This window comes from Phycodurus eques, chromosome 3, assembly GCF_024500275.1.
Source record: "Phycodurus eques isolate BA_2022a chromosome 3, UOR_Pequ_1.1, whole genome shotgun sequence".
NCBI lineage: Eukaryota > Metazoa > Chordata > Actinopteri > Syngnathiformes > Syngnathidae > Phycodurus > Phycodurus eques.
This window is the reverse complement of record NC_084527.1, coordinates 30,029,526-30,049,974: the sequence shown is the minus strand read 5'-3', so window position 1 is coordinate 30,049,974 and position 20,449 is coordinate 30,029,526. Positions and strand designations below refer to the sequence as shown.

The 20,449-nt window shown below is 40.5% G+C and overlaps 1 protein-coding gene across 4 annotated transcripts in view; it reads right to left on the bottom strand.

Annotated features, from left to right (window-relative positions):
• fgfr1a (fibroblast growth factor receptor 1a) overlaps positions 1-20,449 on the bottom strand; it is a 44,995-nt gene extending 24,546 nt beyond the window's left edge. For all 4 annotated transcript variants that reach the window (XM_061673063.1, XM_061673064.1, XM_061673065.1 and 1 more), the window contains exons 1-5: positions 19,935-20,449; positions 12,611-12,786; positions 1,991-2,233; positions 1,809-1,898; positions 1,313-1,485 (exon numbers count right to left, since the gene is read on the bottom strand). In XM_061673063.1, coding sequence (XP_061529047.1) covers positions 1,313-1,485; positions 1,809-1,898; positions 1,991-2,233; positions 12,611-12,764 — 660 coding nt within the window. In that variant the 5' untranslated portion in view covers positions 12,765-12,786; positions 19,935-20,449. The remainder of the gene's footprint in view (positions 1-1,312; positions 1,486-1,808; positions 1,899-1,990; positions 2,234-12,610; positions 12,787-19,934) is intronic.

Sequence of the window (20,449 nt, the reverse complement as noted above, 5' to 3'; positions counted from 1 at the left end):
TTGTGGTAAATGAAGTGGAATGTGATGGTAACAAGGTCCAGCACTATTCTAACTTCCTGTTGGCAACATGTCTTTCAAGCAACAGATCTTTGTTCGACCCACAGGAAAATTGGGTACGTGTTTCATATACCGGCACCAGCCTGTCTTATTAGCGCCAACAGATGACTGGTTCGTTTCACGTTACATGTTATAATTTTTCTTCCGTAAATTTGCCAAGACCAGGACTGTGTGATTAGCCAACAGACCTTTAAGGCAATGGCAACATCAAACATGCATGTACAGAGACTGAGCAATATGTTTTCCCTCATTTAGCCAACACAAGGGGGACTCCAACTGCCTGCTGCCAGATGTGTTGTGCTCGACTTCATACATGTGGTCTACATTATTCCCTTCTTCCTGCACGTCTCTAAGTAGACGAGATACAGTATATGAACAATAGAAGCCTGGCCATAAAAGCAAGCGTGAGCGAGATGAGAGACATCCTGAGCCGCCAATGCGGACCTTTGCACCGTGAAAGAAAAAAAAAAAAAAAAAAAAAAAAAAAAACAGCAGCCAGATGGTAAAGTGTGCTGCCTGGCAGAGGGAGGGAACAGGCAGCTGGGAGGAAACTCCTAAATGTGCCCCGGCTGGGAATGAAGACGACTTGGGGACGACTGAGACCAGGCTGAACTAGCCATTATTGTACCTTGATAGAAATAGCAGAAATTAAGAAGGAGGAGGAGGAGCAGAGGGTTGTTTTCTTTTTCTCAAAATGTGTAAACACATGCACCACACACCTGTGCTACTGGATCGCAAATTTAGAAGTGGGAGGTCATTACGAGACAACAAAAAAGTCAAACATATGTAGCATATATAGCTATATGTAGCAGAAAAGAAATTGACTGATGGCACTGAGAAGTCAGTTCAAGATATAATTCATCCTTTGTGATCAAAATGTATGTGCAGGAGCAGCGATGACAAAAGAAACCCAGTAAATATCTGGCAGACTTCTGCTGAAACACCTTGTTTCAATCAGTGTCTGGAGACATTTGTCTTATCTTGAATGTTGCGATCTCCCATTCAGCTTGCTTGGATAGAGGGCGTGCTCTGTCTTTGCACTGTGTGGTATAAGATCCGTGTCACTGTGATACGCATCTACTTTACACTATATTACAAAAAGCACAACTTAGTCCAGGGGCATAGTTGCTGATGCCCTGAGAAGATGAGAATACATTTGCATTTGTTCCATAACAAGTAACAACATGTTGAAGAAGGTTATGGTTGGAGCTACTAGAAGAATATTAACTGACTCTAAAAGACTAATATTCCTGACCTTGAAACCTCCAATTCGATGGTCTCTTTTGAACTCTTTTCCATTCTTGTACCATTTCAATGTGGGTGTTGGGTTGCCACTGGCCTGACAGCGGAACTTGACAGTCTTGCTGGCAGGAACAGCATGGAGCTTTTTCTCCATTTTTTCTGGATGAGCCCATTGTGGAGCCATTGCTACAACAAAGAAAGACAGAAAAACAATTCATCAACATTTGAAATGTAATAAAACACAAGGTCACAATACTCATTGATTGTCTGAAAGTTTCTGAAAGTAACTTTTACTCGATTTTTGGATTGTGTTCTTAATATGTGCTGAGTTTTCAGGAACAGCTAGAGATTTGAGTTCAGAAAAAGGTTAGCATGTCGGAGTGATTCAGAAGCTGTCACACAAAACGCACATGCACACAATCTTTGTTCCTTGAACCCTCAAGACAATTAATAACTTTATATGCGCAAACATGACTAATACAGCAGTTAAAAGGGATCAGCCAACTCACGGAGTAGTTTTTGACTGCCTAATAATTTTGCTTCCTCTGAAGAAGATTCTTCGTCCTCATCATCGTCTTCAGACGAGGCCAGGGTGTCAACTGTTTAAGTAGAGGGTTTTTTTTAGACATTTTACTGTATTGACTTAGGTATGATTTCATGACCGTTATTGGTTTCTGTTTCATTAAAATACCTGTGACGTTGAAAAAGACACTATGGTTGCCAAAGGTCATGCATGCGTACAGGCCAGAGTCTGCCAGCTCAACTGTCTCAATCTCCAGCTGGCCATTGCGTATTCGTGTGTGTTCTCCATCCACTACGACCACATGGTCTTTGGTCCAGTTGACAGCATGCAGGGGGTCCTTGGTGAAGCAACTTAGGTCCAGACGATCCCCAAGATAGAGGGTGAAAAGCTCTGCTTGTGTTTCCACGGAGACTAAAAGGAATATTGAGAAATGGTTATTTATTTAACAGGTTCAGATAATATTGTCATCTCCAAACATACACAATAAAGGAAATACATAACCACCAACAGCAAACGAATCTTCTCCAAATCCACATATTGTGAACATAAATCACACTACTGGTGACTTTCTAAAACAGTCAGACGACACACAAAAATGAGACTGTCCATTTGAAAAATGTACTCTAATCATACAGCGATGACCAAGAGACACTAGAAAAGATCTTCCTTGATTTCCTTTTGGCACAGTGCCCGCGGTGCTTCTTCTCCAAATTAAATTGCATCCTAAATGGGGCCCAATCGACAAATAGGCAAGGAGCCACTTGGGAAAGGAAGGTGAAATTTGATTACAGGAATGAAGACCGGGGAAACATCACAGAGCAGGACACCTGAGCCCCCCTGTTCTAAATTACTACAGAGCCCAAGAGGGAGGGAGTAACCGAATTATGTTGACACACAGTCACAATGGTGTTGTTTGTGTGCTTACAAAAGCTAGGAAAAACATCACTGGCCAACTTTTCTGATATTGTTGCTCAACTTCCACTACTAAAAAACAAGCACTGAGGGTGCATTTTTTTGAGTTATGTTTAGAATTAGTTGCATTGTTTTTGTACCTCTTACCAATTGTGTAGTTTTTATAACATGTCTGAAAAGAATGAAAGAAAGTAGCCATCTCAACAACTAATTTGCAGAAAATACACATCACAACAGCAAACACCTATGTAACATAAAATCAATATAAGCCCTCCCCACAATCACAACAAAACTCACCTCACAATAGCAGCCAAGAAGCCAGACAGAGTTAGCATGTGCACATGAGCGCACAAGTGAGGGCCAGCAGCAGGTCCTAGTATCAGTTGCTATGGTGACCCCACTTGGGCCTAGTAAAGGTATTTCCTGGATCGCATATGTCTGACAGGCCCTTAATCCCAGCAGGAAAAGGGGCCATGGGGTAGGATCAACTTTTTCCTCAGAAACACAATTTAAGGGTCCAAAGCAGAAGAAACACTTATAGTGATCCAACCTGGATGCAATCCTAAGCACAAGGAAACCCTCTTGCTCCGTGTGAGGGCCGTTCAGTGCGTTTCTGTTCCTGCCCTCTAAAAGGAGATGCCACTGATAAAAGCTGTGTCAACATCCCATCTGTTAATCTGGCGGCAGACATCATAAAACGCCCAGAAAAGTTGTAACAAATTGCTTGTTGTTTTTTATTGTAGACCACAGTCCACAACACTTGTGCTTGGAGGAGACTGTTACAGTGTATGAATGTGTGAATTTCATGATGAGCACTCAATTTGTTTTCAACTCTTCATCATGAACCAAGTCTAAACATTTTTCCTGAATATGAGGATGTTTGATCTCTGTGACGCCTCCTGCCCCTATGATTGGATTACACTGGAGTAAAGATACTCGCCGCCCATCTGGACTGTTCCTCCAACTATTTGGAGAGACAATGATTGACGTAATTTAAAATCAAACTAACAACAGAAATCTTTAAAGGAATCCACGTGAAGAGGTAAGCACGCCGACATTTTTACAATGAGGGGTACAAAAAAAGCTCACTGGTGTGAAAGGAAGAGTTGGCGCCAGTCGTTGGAACACACTCTGGCTACGCGATAGGAAGCAATACGCTGCATGAATGACTTCTGGGATTTCCTGTTCCCACTGAAGTGATGGCTAAATGCAGCAAAATCTGATGGGTGGTTGAGGTTCTGTAGTGGTACTCTGTTTAAGCAACCACAAGATCTTGAAAAGGTGGGCTATGTGTAGAAGGGATTGATTGGAGACAAAAGGCAGGACATGCAGGAAGCACAAGATTAGCACAAAGGCTATTAGCAAGTCCCCAAAAATTCACCAGCAAACTGTTTCTCTTGAAAGCACTCCAGCGGAGGACCTTTTCACTGCTAAACGAGCTGATGACAATTGGCATGGATTAACAGTTGTGAGTAACTAGGATGACTGCGTAGGGCAAAGTTAAACATCAAGCTCTTCCAGTATCATTGGAATGAGCCGAGCAACATTTAGCTTCACACCACAACTTTAAATGGGCATCTCAAGAAAAATAGGACTACTTCAACAAATCACATATGGAACACTTCCCTCCAAAATAGACTCAGTAGTAATTTTTAATACGTTTTTTAAAGAAAATCTATTATTGAAAGATGACAGATGATGATTAATTTCCACATATATAAACAGCGCAATGTTGTATTGATTGCATCACAAATGCCTCTAAGATGTTTTAAATGTATATATTATACACATACACACAGAGCGGCTGAAATAAGTATTTGACATGTCATAATTTTTCCTCATTAAATATATTTCCAAAGGTGCTATTGCCATGAAAATTTCACCAGATGCTGGGAACAACCCAAGTAATCCATACATACAAAGAAAGTAGAACAAATATGCTCAGAAATTAAGTTGTGTGTAATAATGTGAAATGACACAGGGAAAAATACACCAACTGGTATTTATTTAATACTTTAATACTGTACTAAAGCCTTTGTTTGCAATGACAATTTCAAGACACCTCCTGCATGGAGAAACTAGTCCTATGCATTGCTCTGGTGTGATTTTGACCCATTCCGCCACACAAGCAGTCTTCAAATCTTGAAGGTTCAGTGGGCTTCTTTTATGGACCTTGAGTTTCAGTTCTTTCCATAGATTTTAAATTGGATTCAAGTAAGGTGATTGCCTGGGCCATTCTAGCAGCTTTATTTTTTTCTTTGAAACCAATTGAGTTTCCTTGGCTGTATCTTTTGGATCATTATCCTGCTGAAATGTCCACCCTCGTTTCATTTTCATCATCCTCATAGATGGCAGCGTTTTTTTGTCAAGAATTTCTCGGTATATTTGCCCTTTCATCCTTCCTTCAATAATGTGGAGTTTACCAGTACCATTTTCTAAAAAGCAGCCCTGCAACATCATGTTCCCACCTCCGAACTTCACTGTTGGTATGGTGTTTTTTAGGGTGATGTGCAGTACCATTTGTCCTCCAAACATTTTGGGCATTACGACATCCAAAAAGTTAAATTTTGCTCTTATCCGACCAGACTATATGCTCCCAGTATTTAACTGGCTTGTCCAAATGTTGTTTGGCAAACTTTAAACATGCTTTGACATGTTTTTTTGTTCCCCTCCCCCACCATCCCTGCGTGTTGAGCATGCGTACAGGCCATGGCGGCGGAGTACATTACTGACTGTTTTCCTTGGGACAACAGTACCTGCTAATTTCACGTCTTTTTGAAGCTCTCCACAGGTGGTCCTTGGCTCTTGGACAACTCTTCTGATTATTCTTTGCACTCCTCTGTCAGAAACCTTGCGAGGAGCACCTGATCGAGGCAAATTTATGGTGGAATGATTGGTTTTCCACTTACGTATTATGGCCCCAACCGTGCTTAGTGGGACATTCAGAAGCTTAGATACAGTGGGGAAGGAAAGTATTAAAATTTTCACTCTTTGTTATATTGCAGCCATTTGCTAAAATAATTTAAGTTCATTTTTTCCTCATTAATGTACACACACCACCCCATATTGATAAAAAAAACAGAATTGTTGAAATTCTTGCAGATTTATTAAAAACGAAAAACTGAAATATCACAAAGCCATAAGTATTCAGACCCTTTGCTGTGACACTCATACTTAACTGTGGTGCTGCATTTCTTCTGGTCATCCTTGATATGGTTCTACGCCTTCATTGGAGTCCAGCTGTGTTTGATTATAGTGATGGACTTTATTAGGAAAGCCACACATCTGTCTATATAAGACCTTACAGCTCACAATGCATGTCAGAGCAAATGTGTCATGAGGTCAAAGGAACTGCCTGAAGAGCTCAGAGACAGAATTCTGGCAAGGCACAGATCTCGCCAAGGTTACAAAAAGATTTTTGCTGCACTTAAAGTTCCTAAGAGCACAGTGGCCTCCATAATCCATAAATGGAAGACGCTTGGGATGACCAGAACCTGTAGGAGGCCGTCCGGCCAAACTGAGCAATCGGGGGAGAAGAGCCTTGGTGAGAGAGGTAAAGAAGAACCCAAAGATCACTGTGGCTGAGCTCCAGAGATGCAGTCGGGAGATGGGAGAAAGTTCTAGAAAGTCAACCATCACTGCAGCCCTCCACCAGTCGAGGCTTTATGGCAGAGTGGCCTGACGGAAGCCTCTCCTCCTGTGCAAGACACATGAAAGTCCACATGGAGTTTGCTTAAAAAAATAAAATAAAAAAAAAAAAACACCCGTGAAGGACTCAAAGATGGTGGGAAATAAGATTCTCTGGTCTGATGAGATCAAGATAGAAATTGTTGGCCTTGATTCTAAGTGGCATGTGTGGAGAAAACCAGGCATGCTCATCACCTGTCCAATACAGTCCCAACAGTGATGTATGGTTGTGACAGCATCATGTATGGAAATCATCTAGTACCTTATGAATGTGTCTTGAGGCTTCATGTTGTGTGTTACTCCCATAAGAAAAGATTAAATACATTGATCCCCCCCCCCCCCCCCCCTGCAGCTGCAGGGACAGGACAATCCCTGCAATCGAAGGAAAGATGAACGCAGCCAAGTACAGGGATATCCTGGACAAAACCTTCTCCAGAGTCCTCAGGACCTCAGACTGGGCCAAAGGTTCACCTTCCAACAAGACAATGACCCTGAGAACACCGCTAAAATAACAGACTGGCTTCAGAACAACTCTGACTGTTCTTGAATGGCCCAGCCAGAGCCCTGAATTAAACCCAATTGAGCATAACTGGAGAAACCTGAAAATGGCTGCGCACCAACATTCACCATCCAACCTGACAGAACTGGAGAGGGTCTGCAAGAAGGAAAAGCAGAAGATCCCCAGATCCAGGTGTAAAAACCCTGTTGAATCATTCCCAAAGACTTACGACTGTATTAGCTCAAAAGGGTGCATCTACTAAATACTGAGCAAAGGGTCTGAATACTTATGGCTGTGTGATATTTCACTTTTTCTTTTTTAATAAATCTGCAAAAATTTCAACAATTCTGTTTTTTTCTGTCAATGCTGTGTGTATATTAATGAGGTAAAATAATAAATTAAATGATTTTAGCAAATGGCTGCAATATAACAAAGAGGGTAAGATTTAAGGGGGGTCTGAATACTTTCCGTACCCATTGCCTGTAACCAATGCCATCGTTATGTTTTGCAACACTTAGTGTGCGATGGTCTTTTGAAACAGCTCTTTGCTTTAAGGTCTCTTTATACTCCCTGCTCGCCCAGATGACAACACCACGTGACCGACGAATTGCCCCACGCGGCCCCTCTGCGTAGCTTGAGGCCCACACAGCAACAATTGTTGCTGCGCGTAGCATGCCGCAGACATCATCTCTCGTGATTGGTCCATTTTAGTCACATGCTGTGATGATGTAATCAGCGTTCCTCCCGGTTCCACATAGCACCTACGCCGTCGCCTTGTCGATCGATTTTGCAGCATAATTAAACATATCATCTGGTCATCTAGTTCCATTTGTTCGAGCAGACACTGTTCCATGGTCGCCATTGTTGTTTCTTTGTTCCTTGTTACAGAAAGGAAAGGAAAAACGGCTACCGGAAATGGCCACAAAACGCAGAGGAGACTCCACCCTGTGGCGTCCTAGCCATTACCAGCCGTAGCGACACCACTGACTTGGAGGAGAACTGCAGCACACTTTCAAAACAGCACGCATGGGTTGCGCTCGAGTATCAAGGCAAACTGCATGCAGGATAGTCCGCGCGAGTATAAAGAAGCCTTTAGCCATCATGAGATGTGTCTTGACTCACACCTTGGCAATGAGACCTTTTTGTAGGCCATCAAATAGGACTGATCCAGCTGATATTCATATGCAGTGACAAGAGGCTGGATTACCATTTGATTAGTGATATATTTTAGGTGTTGGCTCGGCTTTCCATGCCTTTTTGCACCTCCCTTTCTTTATGTGTTCAATACTTTTTCCCTGTGTCATTTCGCATGTTTACACACAACTTAATTTCTGAGCTTGTTCTACTTTCTTTGAACATATGGATTACTTGGGTTGTTCCCAACATCTGGTGAAATTTTCGCGTCAATTGCACCTTTGGAAGTATATTTAGTGAGAAAAATTGTGACGTGTTAAATATGTCTTTCAGCCGCTGTATATTCATTTATCTTCTGTACCGCTTATCCTCACTGGTGTTGCCCGTGTGCTGGAGCCTATCCCAGCTGACTCTGGGCGAGAGGCGGGCTACACCCTGAACTGGTCGCCAGCCAATCGCAGGGCAGATATAAACAAAAAAACATTTGCACTCACATTCACACATATGGACAATTTTGAGTCTTCAATTAAACTCCCGTGCGTGTTTTTGGGATGTGGGAGGAAACCGGAGAACCCGGAGAAAACCCACGCAGTCACGGGGAGAACATGCAAACTCCACAGAGGCGAGGCCAGATTTTAACCTGGGTCCTCCGAACTGTGAGATGTTCTAACCAGTCGGCTACATTGAGCTTTTTTTGAAAAGAAAACACATATGAAGAGGAAAACGCTTAACGTCCAGAAAAATGCTAATTATTGGGCCAATCATTACAATATTTTCAGAGGTTGAAGCTGCCATAAATAGAAATGTCCACAAATTTTGGTGATGATTGGTGAAAGTTTTAGGACATTAAGCCATGTCAAGCTTTTTTATGCCTATGTGAAGCATTTTAGACTGTCCCCATTCTGCCACCATGTTTAGCATTGTTAAATCCATGACACCCTAATAAATTGCAGATTTTTCTGCATATTGAATTTGCGATTGAACATAATTTTGGGGTGCTATCGCTTTTGTGTTCAAGTCAGAGTGGAAAGCAACGGTAAATGATTGCTTGGGTTCATGAGGCTTGCAAGGATGTGTGGCACCAATATGGTAGGTATGAATGTGAGTGTGAATGGTTGTTTATATGTGCCCTGCGATTGGCTGGCAACCAGTTCAGGGTGTGCCCCATCTCCTGCCCGCAGTTAGCTGGGATAGGCTCCAGCAAAAACGTGACCCTAGTGAGGATAAGCGGTGTACAAAATGGATGGATGGATGGATGACCCCAATACCTCCTTTAACACTGCTATGACACTACTATTCTATGAGGATTGCACTTACAATTAAGAAATCAAAGCCATCAACAGTTCAATACCAGTCACCAAGGTATTCAAAATAGTTTTGATTGAACTGTTCAACAGTTTGTGCTAAAGAGTTTCTCGTTCAAACATGACATGGTGGGTTGAATCCTGATCTGAAAGTCTCAATACAGTCCTCTAGTCTATGTGGTGATCTTAAAAGGCTTTGGAAATTTGCTCACAGCGTACTTTATAAATCATATTTTATATTCAATAACAATATAATGTTTGATTATAATTGCATTATCAATATGGCATGACTACTGGTATTTTTCCCCCTCTTTCGTTTTTATGTAGCCACATTTCTAGCAACATGTTGGTTCACATTTAAACAATAAACCAGGGGTGGCAATCACAAAAAACACATTTTGTCATTTTGTCTCGTGACAAAACTCATCAGTCACTATTGGCATGGCGGCAAATTTGCATGACTTCGGTGCAGGCAACGTGGAAAGGTCCCAGTTCCCTGTGACCTTGAACAGGATAGGCGGTGGGTGGATACAAATTATATCATTGATACAGTAATCCTCCCTCCATCGCGAGCGTTACATTCCAGCCCGCCCACACAATAAATTAAATTTGTGATCGAAATCCCCTATCTAAATAAACCCAAGGCATGTTTTTATAGCATTCACAACACTACCATTTTTTTCCCCCCAGGTCTTTACATACTTAAAATATTACAAACATTTAAACACAATATATTGATAGGGCACAAAATAAATGGATAACACTAAAATATTGTAAAAACAGTATAAAAACAACAACTGTAATGACTACAAAAAAATCTGCAATATAGCGCGATTACTGTACAATGATTATGCCATTATTGATATCACACACTACACACTAATGCAGCATAATATCTACGAAACTGGAGATGAGGAAAGCCAAATAAATTGTTTGCACCCATTCGTCATTCATCTGCTCAAAAATGTTTTATTTAAACAAAGAAATGACACGCAGCTTATTTTGACCGTGCCATGACTTTGCTCTTCCTCATGACAGTGGTGAGAAGGGGACCAACCAACTGTTAAAACATAATGTAACAAAACATTTTTGTGGCAGTCCTGATAGCACAGAACAATAGAAATAGGGACAAATACATAAATACATAGAGAACAAAAAAAGGGTTAAGTGAAAACCTTTGAAAATGTTCAAGCAAAGTACATTTCTTATGATCTGTAATCATTGAATGCGTGCACAAGTGGCCTCTGGGGGGGGGGGGAAATCAATGCATTTAATTTGTTCAGGGAAAAGTCTTTTCTTATGGGAGTAACACACAACATGAAGCCTCAAGACAATAGAAACATTCATAAGGTACTAGATAATTTCCATACAACTATTTTGTTTCCCTGCTCAAGACAAAAGGAATGAAACCCAATGCTGCTGCTGTGATTGTTTGTCGACAGCTGAAGCCATCCGTCACCCAGCAGGGAAGTGGGGAAAAGTGAAGCATTCCTAAGCTGAAGTCAGTGGGGGAGCAGGAGGAAAAGCATAGAGGCGCATAGATAATACCTGGCCATTTGGTGGAGAAGACATGAGAAGTGTCGCCCACTCCCCTGTGCAAATAATCATTTATAGCTCAACTTGAAGACAATCATTCTCCACAAACGTTTTTTTTTTTTTTTTTTAAATAAATCGATGGCCCAGAGTAGCACAGCATCGTTCTTTCTTTGAAAGAAAAGCGTTAATGCATAGTTTTTCTCGAAAACTAAGAAAAATGACTAAGAAAAAGATGGGTAGGAATCCTTGGTGACTGCACTTGAGTTACAGATGGCACTCATTTACTTCAGTCTGTCCCACTGTTGGTTCAACAGCAACCATTGCGAGTTTATTTTAGGGCCCAAGAGAGCCCCCACCCCGCTTCATTATTATGATTATAATACCGAGCTGATTATATCCCTCTGCCGCTTCACACTTCCGACTTTGGTCTGTCAACAGCCACAGCCTACCCACAGGTTTAGGCAGCCATTGCAATCATGGCCCCTAGTCAAAAGGAACATTTATAGAACTTCCGTTTCACCACGTCTTTACTCTTTATATGGAAGTGAATAAATTGAGGCAGAAGTCCCAATATTAAACTTTGCAGTTTAAGAACTAAATCTCTGGAACAAGTATATAAAGGAGCTACTTAGTAAGGTACAGTCCTAGAGTTGTTTTCTGCAGCCCATATTTTGTAGTCCAATCCTGTAGATGGCGGTGGTACAAGTTAAAAAGTGGTTAAAAACTGCCAGAAGACATGTCTGGCAGTTTGAAAAGGAAAAGGAGTTTTCACAATCACAAATTTAAATATAATTAATGGACCTGCAAACCATATCCTCATCAAAATGTAAGGATTTCTTCATTGGCCAATGCTACATGACCCCACAAAATTCACTTGAAACCAGTGTAACAGTTTGTGGGTTACGCTGGTACATACAACCACAGCAGAAACTGTTATAGGTGCAAACTACTTTGGTTAAATGTATAGCGAGTTGAGAAAGAAAATAACTTGTTGAATAGTGTACATTTACGGAACAATAACATAATACGAATATCTTTTTAAAAGTTTCACTTACACCTGACAATGTTCTGAGATTGATTCTCATTCAGACTGTATAAACTGACTGTAATATGCAAGACAGGCCAGTAGTTGACGCTTTGTTATCATGAAGTGCATGCACATTAACTGCTTGTCACACCGTACAACAAAACGTCTTTTGAATACTGTTTGTCTTTGTATGTGTGTTATGTTACTACTTTGTAAATGATGTATGCAGTAAATATACAATTTCCTGGAGAAGCATTAGAACTATGATCACGCTAGTCTTTGACTGGACTTGTGCATGCCTACTCAAAACACTGCAAACAAACAAATATGTCTTTCCTTTCGACAGATGAATGTTTTCAATGTTTACATGGAAAGATACTTTTGAGACTCATGTTTCAGCATACAAAATGCCATGTCATGGGAAGAAATGGCCAAACAGCTATTTTATCCATTCTCAGTATAAAAAAGAATCTTGTGTAAAAATCCCTTAAAATCAAGGACACTCTCGCAACAAAGGGCAGACTTGACTGAATGTGACAGTATGTCGAATTGATTCCAGTTCAAACAACAACGCTTTGCTTATCTATGGACTATCAGGAGTTACGATAATGCAGATTAAAAGTTCAATTCAATGAGAAAATACAAAAACCAAAGTGGGGACAATTAAAAAGTTTATCGCACAAACTTACCTTCATCAGGAATGGCAGGGCGGCACTGTGTCGTTAAAAACTGGGCAAAGAAAGCCAGAAACAGAAGTACACTTGACCTCATCAGCATCCTGTTGAGGGAGCTACAATTGTTGGCTTTTCTTCGACTGGAACTCCATTCAGAACTTTGGGGCATCAGCAGCAGGTCATTTGCTGAACTGTGGAAAATAGAAGCACAAATTCACTTTTTGTAATCTCTAGTGTCCTTTTATCAGGTTTGCAAGATGATATTGTGCAAAGGAGGCTTTCACGATGTGTAAAAGTCTGACGTGCTCCCTCCCGCTCCGAGCCTCAGCCCAGAACTTCAGTCAAGTCAAATTTGGTGAGTGAAACAATAAAATCTATGCCAACATTTAGGCAGCTAACAAGTTAAACAGTGGGTTGCATTCTCGCACTGATGGCTTTTAGCGTTTATTTTACTCTTCAAACCAACGTAAGAGCCGATGACAGGATACAAAAGCTTAACATTGAGCTAAAACTTCAAAGGTCAAACTAGCAACTTTACATCACAATGAATTGGGACAAAATTCACATAAACGTCTCATAGTATCACAAACACTAACCTTGTGCCTCATTGTTGGGTAGGTAAAGGAATAAAAAAATTTCTAGTACTTGGTTCCATTTATTACTCTTTTTCTGGCTGTTTAGGTTTATGTTCGTTTTCAAAACTCACCGGTGTTGTGTGAAGTTACTTTTCGTGCCAAAATGCTATGTTCTGGTGCATACCCTTCAAAATAAAAGGCTACAAGCTTAAAACAAAAAGTCAAGTTAAAACTTGCACAGGTAAAGCATTTGACGTGATAAAACAGTCACAAATAACTACTTTAAAAAATGCTAGCATTAAACTTTTAGCTGAAACATCGATTAATCAATATTAAGTCAATTGCGTTAGTTCCGCAGAGATTGCCTTTTATAGGTTTGATATTGATACTGGTTATGAAGAACCCCAAGTCAAATGTTCATTTTATTCTATGCTGCAGGGCTGCTAAGAAAATGGATGTTCATAATTTGGACACCCTTTATTTAAACCATGCAAACTTTTTTGACCCAGCCCCCTAAAAGATTCGGAATCGAGAATCGTTTGGAACCGGAATCGGGACCGGAATCGCTCAAATTGAAATGATGCCCAACCCTAATCGTGATGCAGAATTCACCAAGTGTTGGATTGTTCTCCTAATAGGGAACGTGAGTGGCAACTCACGGCCCCACAAAGGTTTGTATGACTTGGCGGCGGACGCCTGACTGGTCACTCTTTCAAAACCCGGAAATGCACTTCCAGCAGTGTGTGAAAGCTTATGCTGACAAAGTCATCATTCATGAAATTGACTCAAACGCAACACAATTCTGGTTCTGAGTTGCTTAGGGATTTCTCCCAAAATAAATTTAAGCCATTGACTCCTCCACTAGTCTGAGTTTCCCAGGTGATGTAAAGCTTTTCACAAAATGCAGCGTGTTGTCTCTCAGCCATTTTTCCTGAGCTTAGTGGGTGTGTACCAACCACGAAGTGGCCATGCACTTGTAATACTAATTGATGAAACAGTGTCACAACAGCAATTTCAAATCCAGGCATTTTGCAAGCCTTTTGCCATTTATTGTCTTTTGTATTCAATTGGCAAACCTCATGGATGTAAAAAGAAAAATGTCACAGACTCATTTAGACCTATGTTATGCATAAAACAAGAAAAATTGGATTTTGGTAGAAGGGGACCTTTAATCATGGACACTGACAACAGTCTTAGCACAGGCAACATATTGCAGACCATGATAAAATGAGATGTTTTGTTTTCAAAACCTTCGTGTAACTGTTGAATATGAACTCACGAAGGGTGTCATCGTGTTTTCTCCAGCGTCTCTATGTTTATTTATTTATTTCAAATCGAGCACTGCGAGTGACCCACACAAACGCACATCTGCTTGCATCATCACCCCCTAGCATCTGGCCTCGGTGAACACTTGCAACTACCCCCCTTGAGGAATCCGTTAAAAACCAAAAACTACAGCGTGTTATGTGACACCGTTGTAGAGAGACATCATTTACACACTTGGAGATCTATCACCTAACATTTGGTTTTGGCCCAAGCCCAAGAGGCTCAACAACCATTTGCTCCAAAACACTGCTTGGACTCACACAATTTGTGAGGCTGTCGAACAACAGCAGAAAGCTGGAAACAAGGTTCTTTGTGATTAATTGTGCTGTGAGTAATTCAGTAGTAAAATAACAAAAAAAGTCACATGTGAGTCAAAGGTCTAATTGGTTTTATTGGATCACCCAGAGCAAAGTTCTGATGGAAATGTGGTTTCTTTCAAGAATTAATCACCAATGAGCGTTTATCTCCCATAAAGGCACTCCGTTTCCCCCTAAACCAATTCATTTTCACTTTCCGAGAACACTTCACCATTCCAGCAGCTGAGTTGTGCCAGGGGGATCCAAGGGTGACAAAGAGGCTTGGTCATCGCGGCTTCGTAAGAAGTGACTCACTCTTTGGGATGACTCCAAGAAAGTGCTTCTGCGGCAAGACCGCACGTTCCCTGCTCCCTTGGAACCACGATAGCCAGTCAGCAAGGAGGAGGAAGTCGCTTGTCCCCACGATGACACAATGCTCTGTCATCCTTAGCTCCCATGTGAGCGGCAGTCAAACTAAAGTGTGTTTTACTATGCACACACTCGGCACAGGATCATCAACTTGGTTTCCCGACACCCAATTGGATCTGACCTGAATTATTAACCAATTTCACTAGGTAGGTTGTACAGTATATTATAGTGGTAATGAGAAGGTCGCAATTTGTACCAATTGACCCTTGATTGATATCAGTTTTCAATAATTGTACCCGGAGCATTATTTCATAAATCACATCATAAAATGCTATTCGTTTTTCTTTTTACCCATTAAAAAAATATCAAAAATGGGCAGATCCGTGCCAAAGAAATCTACATTCGGTTTGAGTCGTTTCATATAAATATCTGTTGGGTTCAGATATTGACGCTTTTACTGTGACTTGAACACAGATCTTAATGAAAGTTCATAGTCAATATGCATTCTGATTTGTTAACATCCAAACAATTAAGGACAAATATGATATATATATTAGACCCTTTCCAACAAATTTTAATATCATGGAAAAGTTTTTTTTACATAATTCCATTCAAACAGTTAAACTTTCAGAGATTATAGATTCACGGCCCAGAATTTAAACAATTTCAAGTATTTACTTGTTTATTTTTACATAATTTAGGCTTCCAGCTCATAAAACCCTTCAATAAAACATTTGAATACTATGAAGAAATCAGCCCAGATTTTGCAGGCCATAAACATCTTAAATTGAGTGTCACACTAATCATTTACTAAAATGATTTATACTCTATTTGTTAAATGTATATCATCTGGCTGGAAGTGACACAAAAGTTTTTTTGAAAAGACTGCAAGAATCCCAAGAACATGTGGCCATTGTCCAAATAATTTTGGGCTGAACAGTACCTGATACATGCTCATCATAGATGAACCTCAGTAAAATTCAAAGACATTATACTTGCATTTGTAAACAACAATTGTCTAGAATGATTACACCCCTCTTAAATCGAAGCCATCACTTCAATATAGTACAGTACAGTACATACAATATACACTATATTGCTAAAAGTATTCACTCACCTGCCTTGACATGTATGATGTTAAGTGATATCCCATTCTAAATCTATATGGTTTAATATGATGTTGGTCTACCCTGTGCAGCTACAACAGCTTTAACTCTTGTGATAAGGCTTTCAACAAGGTTTAGGAGTGAGTTTAGGAGAATGTGTGCCCATTCTTTCAGGAGCATATTTGTGAGGTCACACACTGATGTTGGAAAAGAAGGCCTGGTTCACTGTCCACTCGAAATCAACCCAAAGGTCTTCTATCAGGTTGAGGGTAGGATTCCGTGCAGGCCAGTCAAGTTCATCCATACAAAATTCTCTTATCCATGTCTTTATGGACAGACATGTTGGGACAGGAAGGGGTAATCCCCAAACTGTTTTACGCTCCAAAATCTCTTGGGATGCTGAAGCATTCAGAGTTTCTTTCACTGGAGCTCAACAGGCTAATATTTGGGACATTTCCAACTTTGTGGTCACAGTTTGGAGATGGCCCCTTCCTGTTCCAACATGACTGTGCATTGGATTCAAGGTGTCCGCATCAATGCGCAAATCAAGGTTCATAAAGACATGGATGAGCGAGTTTGATGTGGATGAACTTGCCTGGCCTGAACAATCCCTATCTCAACCCTATAAAACACTTTTGGATGAATTAGAGCGGAAACTGAGAGGGAGGCCTTCTCGTCCAACACCAGCGTGTAACCTCACAAATGCGCTTCTGGAAAAATGGTCATAAGTCTACATAAGCACACTCGTAAACCTTATGGAAAACCTTCCCAGAAGAATTTAACATGTCATAACTGAAGCAGGTAGCCCGATATCATATTAAACCCTATGGATTAAGAATGGGATGTCACTTTAATTCATACAGTATCTGAGTTAAGGCAGGTGAGCAAATACTTTTGGCAATATAGTGTATCCGGAAAACAATACAGATTTTTCTACCTCCTCAGTAACATCAATGCAAGTATAATATTGCTAAGAGACTCATCCATCCATCCATTTTCCGTACAGCTTATCCTGAACTGGTTGCCAGCCAATCGCGGGGCACGTATAAACAAACAACCATTCGCACTCACATTCACACCAACGGGCAATTTAGAGTCTCCAATTAACCTACCATGCATGTTTTTGGGATGTGCGAGGAAACCGGAGTACCCAGAGAAAACCCACGCAGGCACGGGGAGAACATGCAAACTCCACTTTGGCGATGCCGGATTTGAACCCGCATCCTCAAACTGTGATGCCGATGTACTAACCAGTCGACCACCGTGCCTGCTGGGATTGTTTTTCTTTTAAAATCCAAATTCAATCCAAATTACATGTTTTAGTTTTAGAGAGATTATACATTACTGTTCTTTGCATTTTATAAAGATAAACGTTACAGGCCTAACCCATAACATGGCCTTTACTATTATTGCTGTTCACTGCCATCCATGCATAAAATTCCTCAGCTCCCTCATTCTGTAACCTCTTCAGTTATCTCCACTCTTTCAGTGGAGCAACAGAGTACCAGCCCATTCCACCAAGGCTCAGGTATCCACTGTGTCTGTACAAAAACAAGACATTTTCTCTCACAGACTCACAATCAAGACATGGTTCAACACCAGCATACCATGAGATTACGCTTAAATGTAAAAACAATCAGAGTCAAGCTGCCTAACACCTTGCCATTTGGTTCACATACACATCCAAAGTGACTTTCACGGTGACTCCAATGCAAATTTCCAAACGGGAAGTTGTGGACATAGATACTTTATTAATACATAGTAGGCAGAATCGTGGACTTATGGTTAGCACATATGCCTCACAGTTCTGAGAATGGCGGTTCAAATCTGGGCTGTGGCCTTCTTGTGTGGAGTTTGCATGTTCTCCTCCCGTTTGCGTGAGTTTTCTCCTGGCTCTCCAGTTTCCTCACACATTCCAATGTGAATGTGAATGGTTGTCTATTCTGTATGTGCCCTGCGATTGGCTGCCGACCGGTCCTCTCACCTGAAATTAGCTAAAATAAGATCCACCTCACCTGTGACTTTAGTGAGGATAAGCGGTATAGCAGATGGATAGGTAGTTTATTCAGGGGGGAATTCCAGATAACATCCAAAGGTGGTACAATTTGAAGTTCAAGCAAAATTGTATGCGAAAAAATAAGTCTCAAAAGTCAAACAACATGGCGGTCAAAACACAATCATGCATGACACCAAATCCCGTAAGACTTCAGCTCCGTGAGCTTCTGGAGAATTAACCCCACAAGGGTGCTTTGTTTTCTCTACAGCTTTTTGTGAGGGGTTTTGTAATGACACAAGAGAGAGGTACTTGTGATGCGAGGAGGAAAAACACAGTTGCAACCACAGAACCAGCAGTGGACCTTACAGCAACACAGGAAAGGATCTGGCTGCTCAGTATCACGAGTAATACATAAATTAAACATCATTTCATTTTACTAAACAAATGATGAAGAAAATAACATACTGCCAAAAGCACAAAGGCTAATGACTACCTTGAAAATGACCAGAGAAGCTTAACAATAAACAACATAATTTTTTACTGCACTGAAAACATGTATGGATTTAATAAAGGTTTGATGATGGCAACTGTCTGACCCTTACAAAAATTAACTGACTCTGCATTATTACATGAGAAAGTTTGTTACAAACCTATATGGGGAAAAAGCAAAATTATTTAAAAATGTAAAATTATTATTATAAACTGTATTTATGACTCCTTTATGATGAGGACCAAATATTCCCAGGTGAAAAAGGTATTCCGAAACTGCCATTTTTGCACTGATGCAGACGTTTACACATCACATAACTCAGCCCTTTGACAGATTTCATGACAGTTAAAACCATAAGGGCATTCCACAAGGATAACTTCACAGCATTCCTAAATGAGTGGCCAGTGTGGATGATGTCTGAGCTTTTCTTATGTCCGGCAATCCATTGGCATGGTGGACAAACAACTGAAGAACATTAAAATGATACAATGTACACGTGTGTTGGGGGGGGGGAACAACATAGCAGCAACTGAATTCCTAATATTTTGGCTAAAGTATACTTTAGATATCCTAATCACAATGTTCCTTACTTTTATTTGCACGTAATTTAGTATTGTCTTAGGATCGTTTTTATTATTTATTTGTATATTTCGGAGGAGTTGCACCCCAATTTAATTGCATCTGCACCATACCATGACGATAGAGGCTTTTAACTTTTTTTTTTTTTTTTTTTTTTTAAATATAACATTTAGATTAGATTTTAGCGCGTATTCACAGTGTTGTTTAAAAGTTAGATGCACTTTCTAGCATTTTTTTTTTTGCACGGAATGTCTGCAATGACACGAAGTCGAAGATGTGTCAGGAAAGTTATTAAAAAAAATAAAAATAAAAAAAGTAAAAGTTTAAAAAACAATTGTGTTAGGAGAGTTTTTTTTTTTTTTTTTTTTTTTTTACATGTATACAGTATATATATATTTGTTTTTTCCCCTTGAATGAGCAAAAAGACGTGTCCACGGGTAAGGCCTTGATTCATTTGTGTATTCCTTGTGAATCTTATCAGTAGGATCTCAAATTGCAGCGGGAAACAATGCTTGCCCCGCAGCAGGTCAACATACAATTTAAGGAGAGGAAAAAAAAAAAAAAAAAAAAACGTTTGTGAAATAAGACAAGGAGAAGCTCACCTCACTGGCCGCCAGCCAGCGTTGTTTCTGATAAGAACACTCCGGAGACAAAAAAATAAAAAATAAAATAAAATAAATAATAAAAACTTCCCTCAAAAAAGGAGTATGTTTAGATCCAGTCGTAATGAAGGCGCTCCGAGTGTGGAAGTTTAGCTAACAAGGCCAAATCAGAACAAAACCTCCGCGGGGTACAGTCGGGATTTTCTTTCTGCTAACACAAACACTGTTGGTTAACTTTCATGGTTCGCTCGTCCCTTGGTCACGTCTTCACTCGCGATGAATCGCAGTTCTCTCACCTCCGGGAGAGATGTGTGTGTGTGTGTGTGTGTGGGGGGGGGGGGGGGATAAATAAATAAAAGTTCCTCAAGTCATACGTTGTTCGTATTATGTCCTCGCGTGGGAAAAAAAAAGGCCACCCCGGCAGATTGTGAAAAGTTATTAGGACTGTTCCGAGTGGAAGAAAAAAATGTCCAAGAACGGGAATCCGTGCAACACCAAGCCTCCCCCTTAATTTT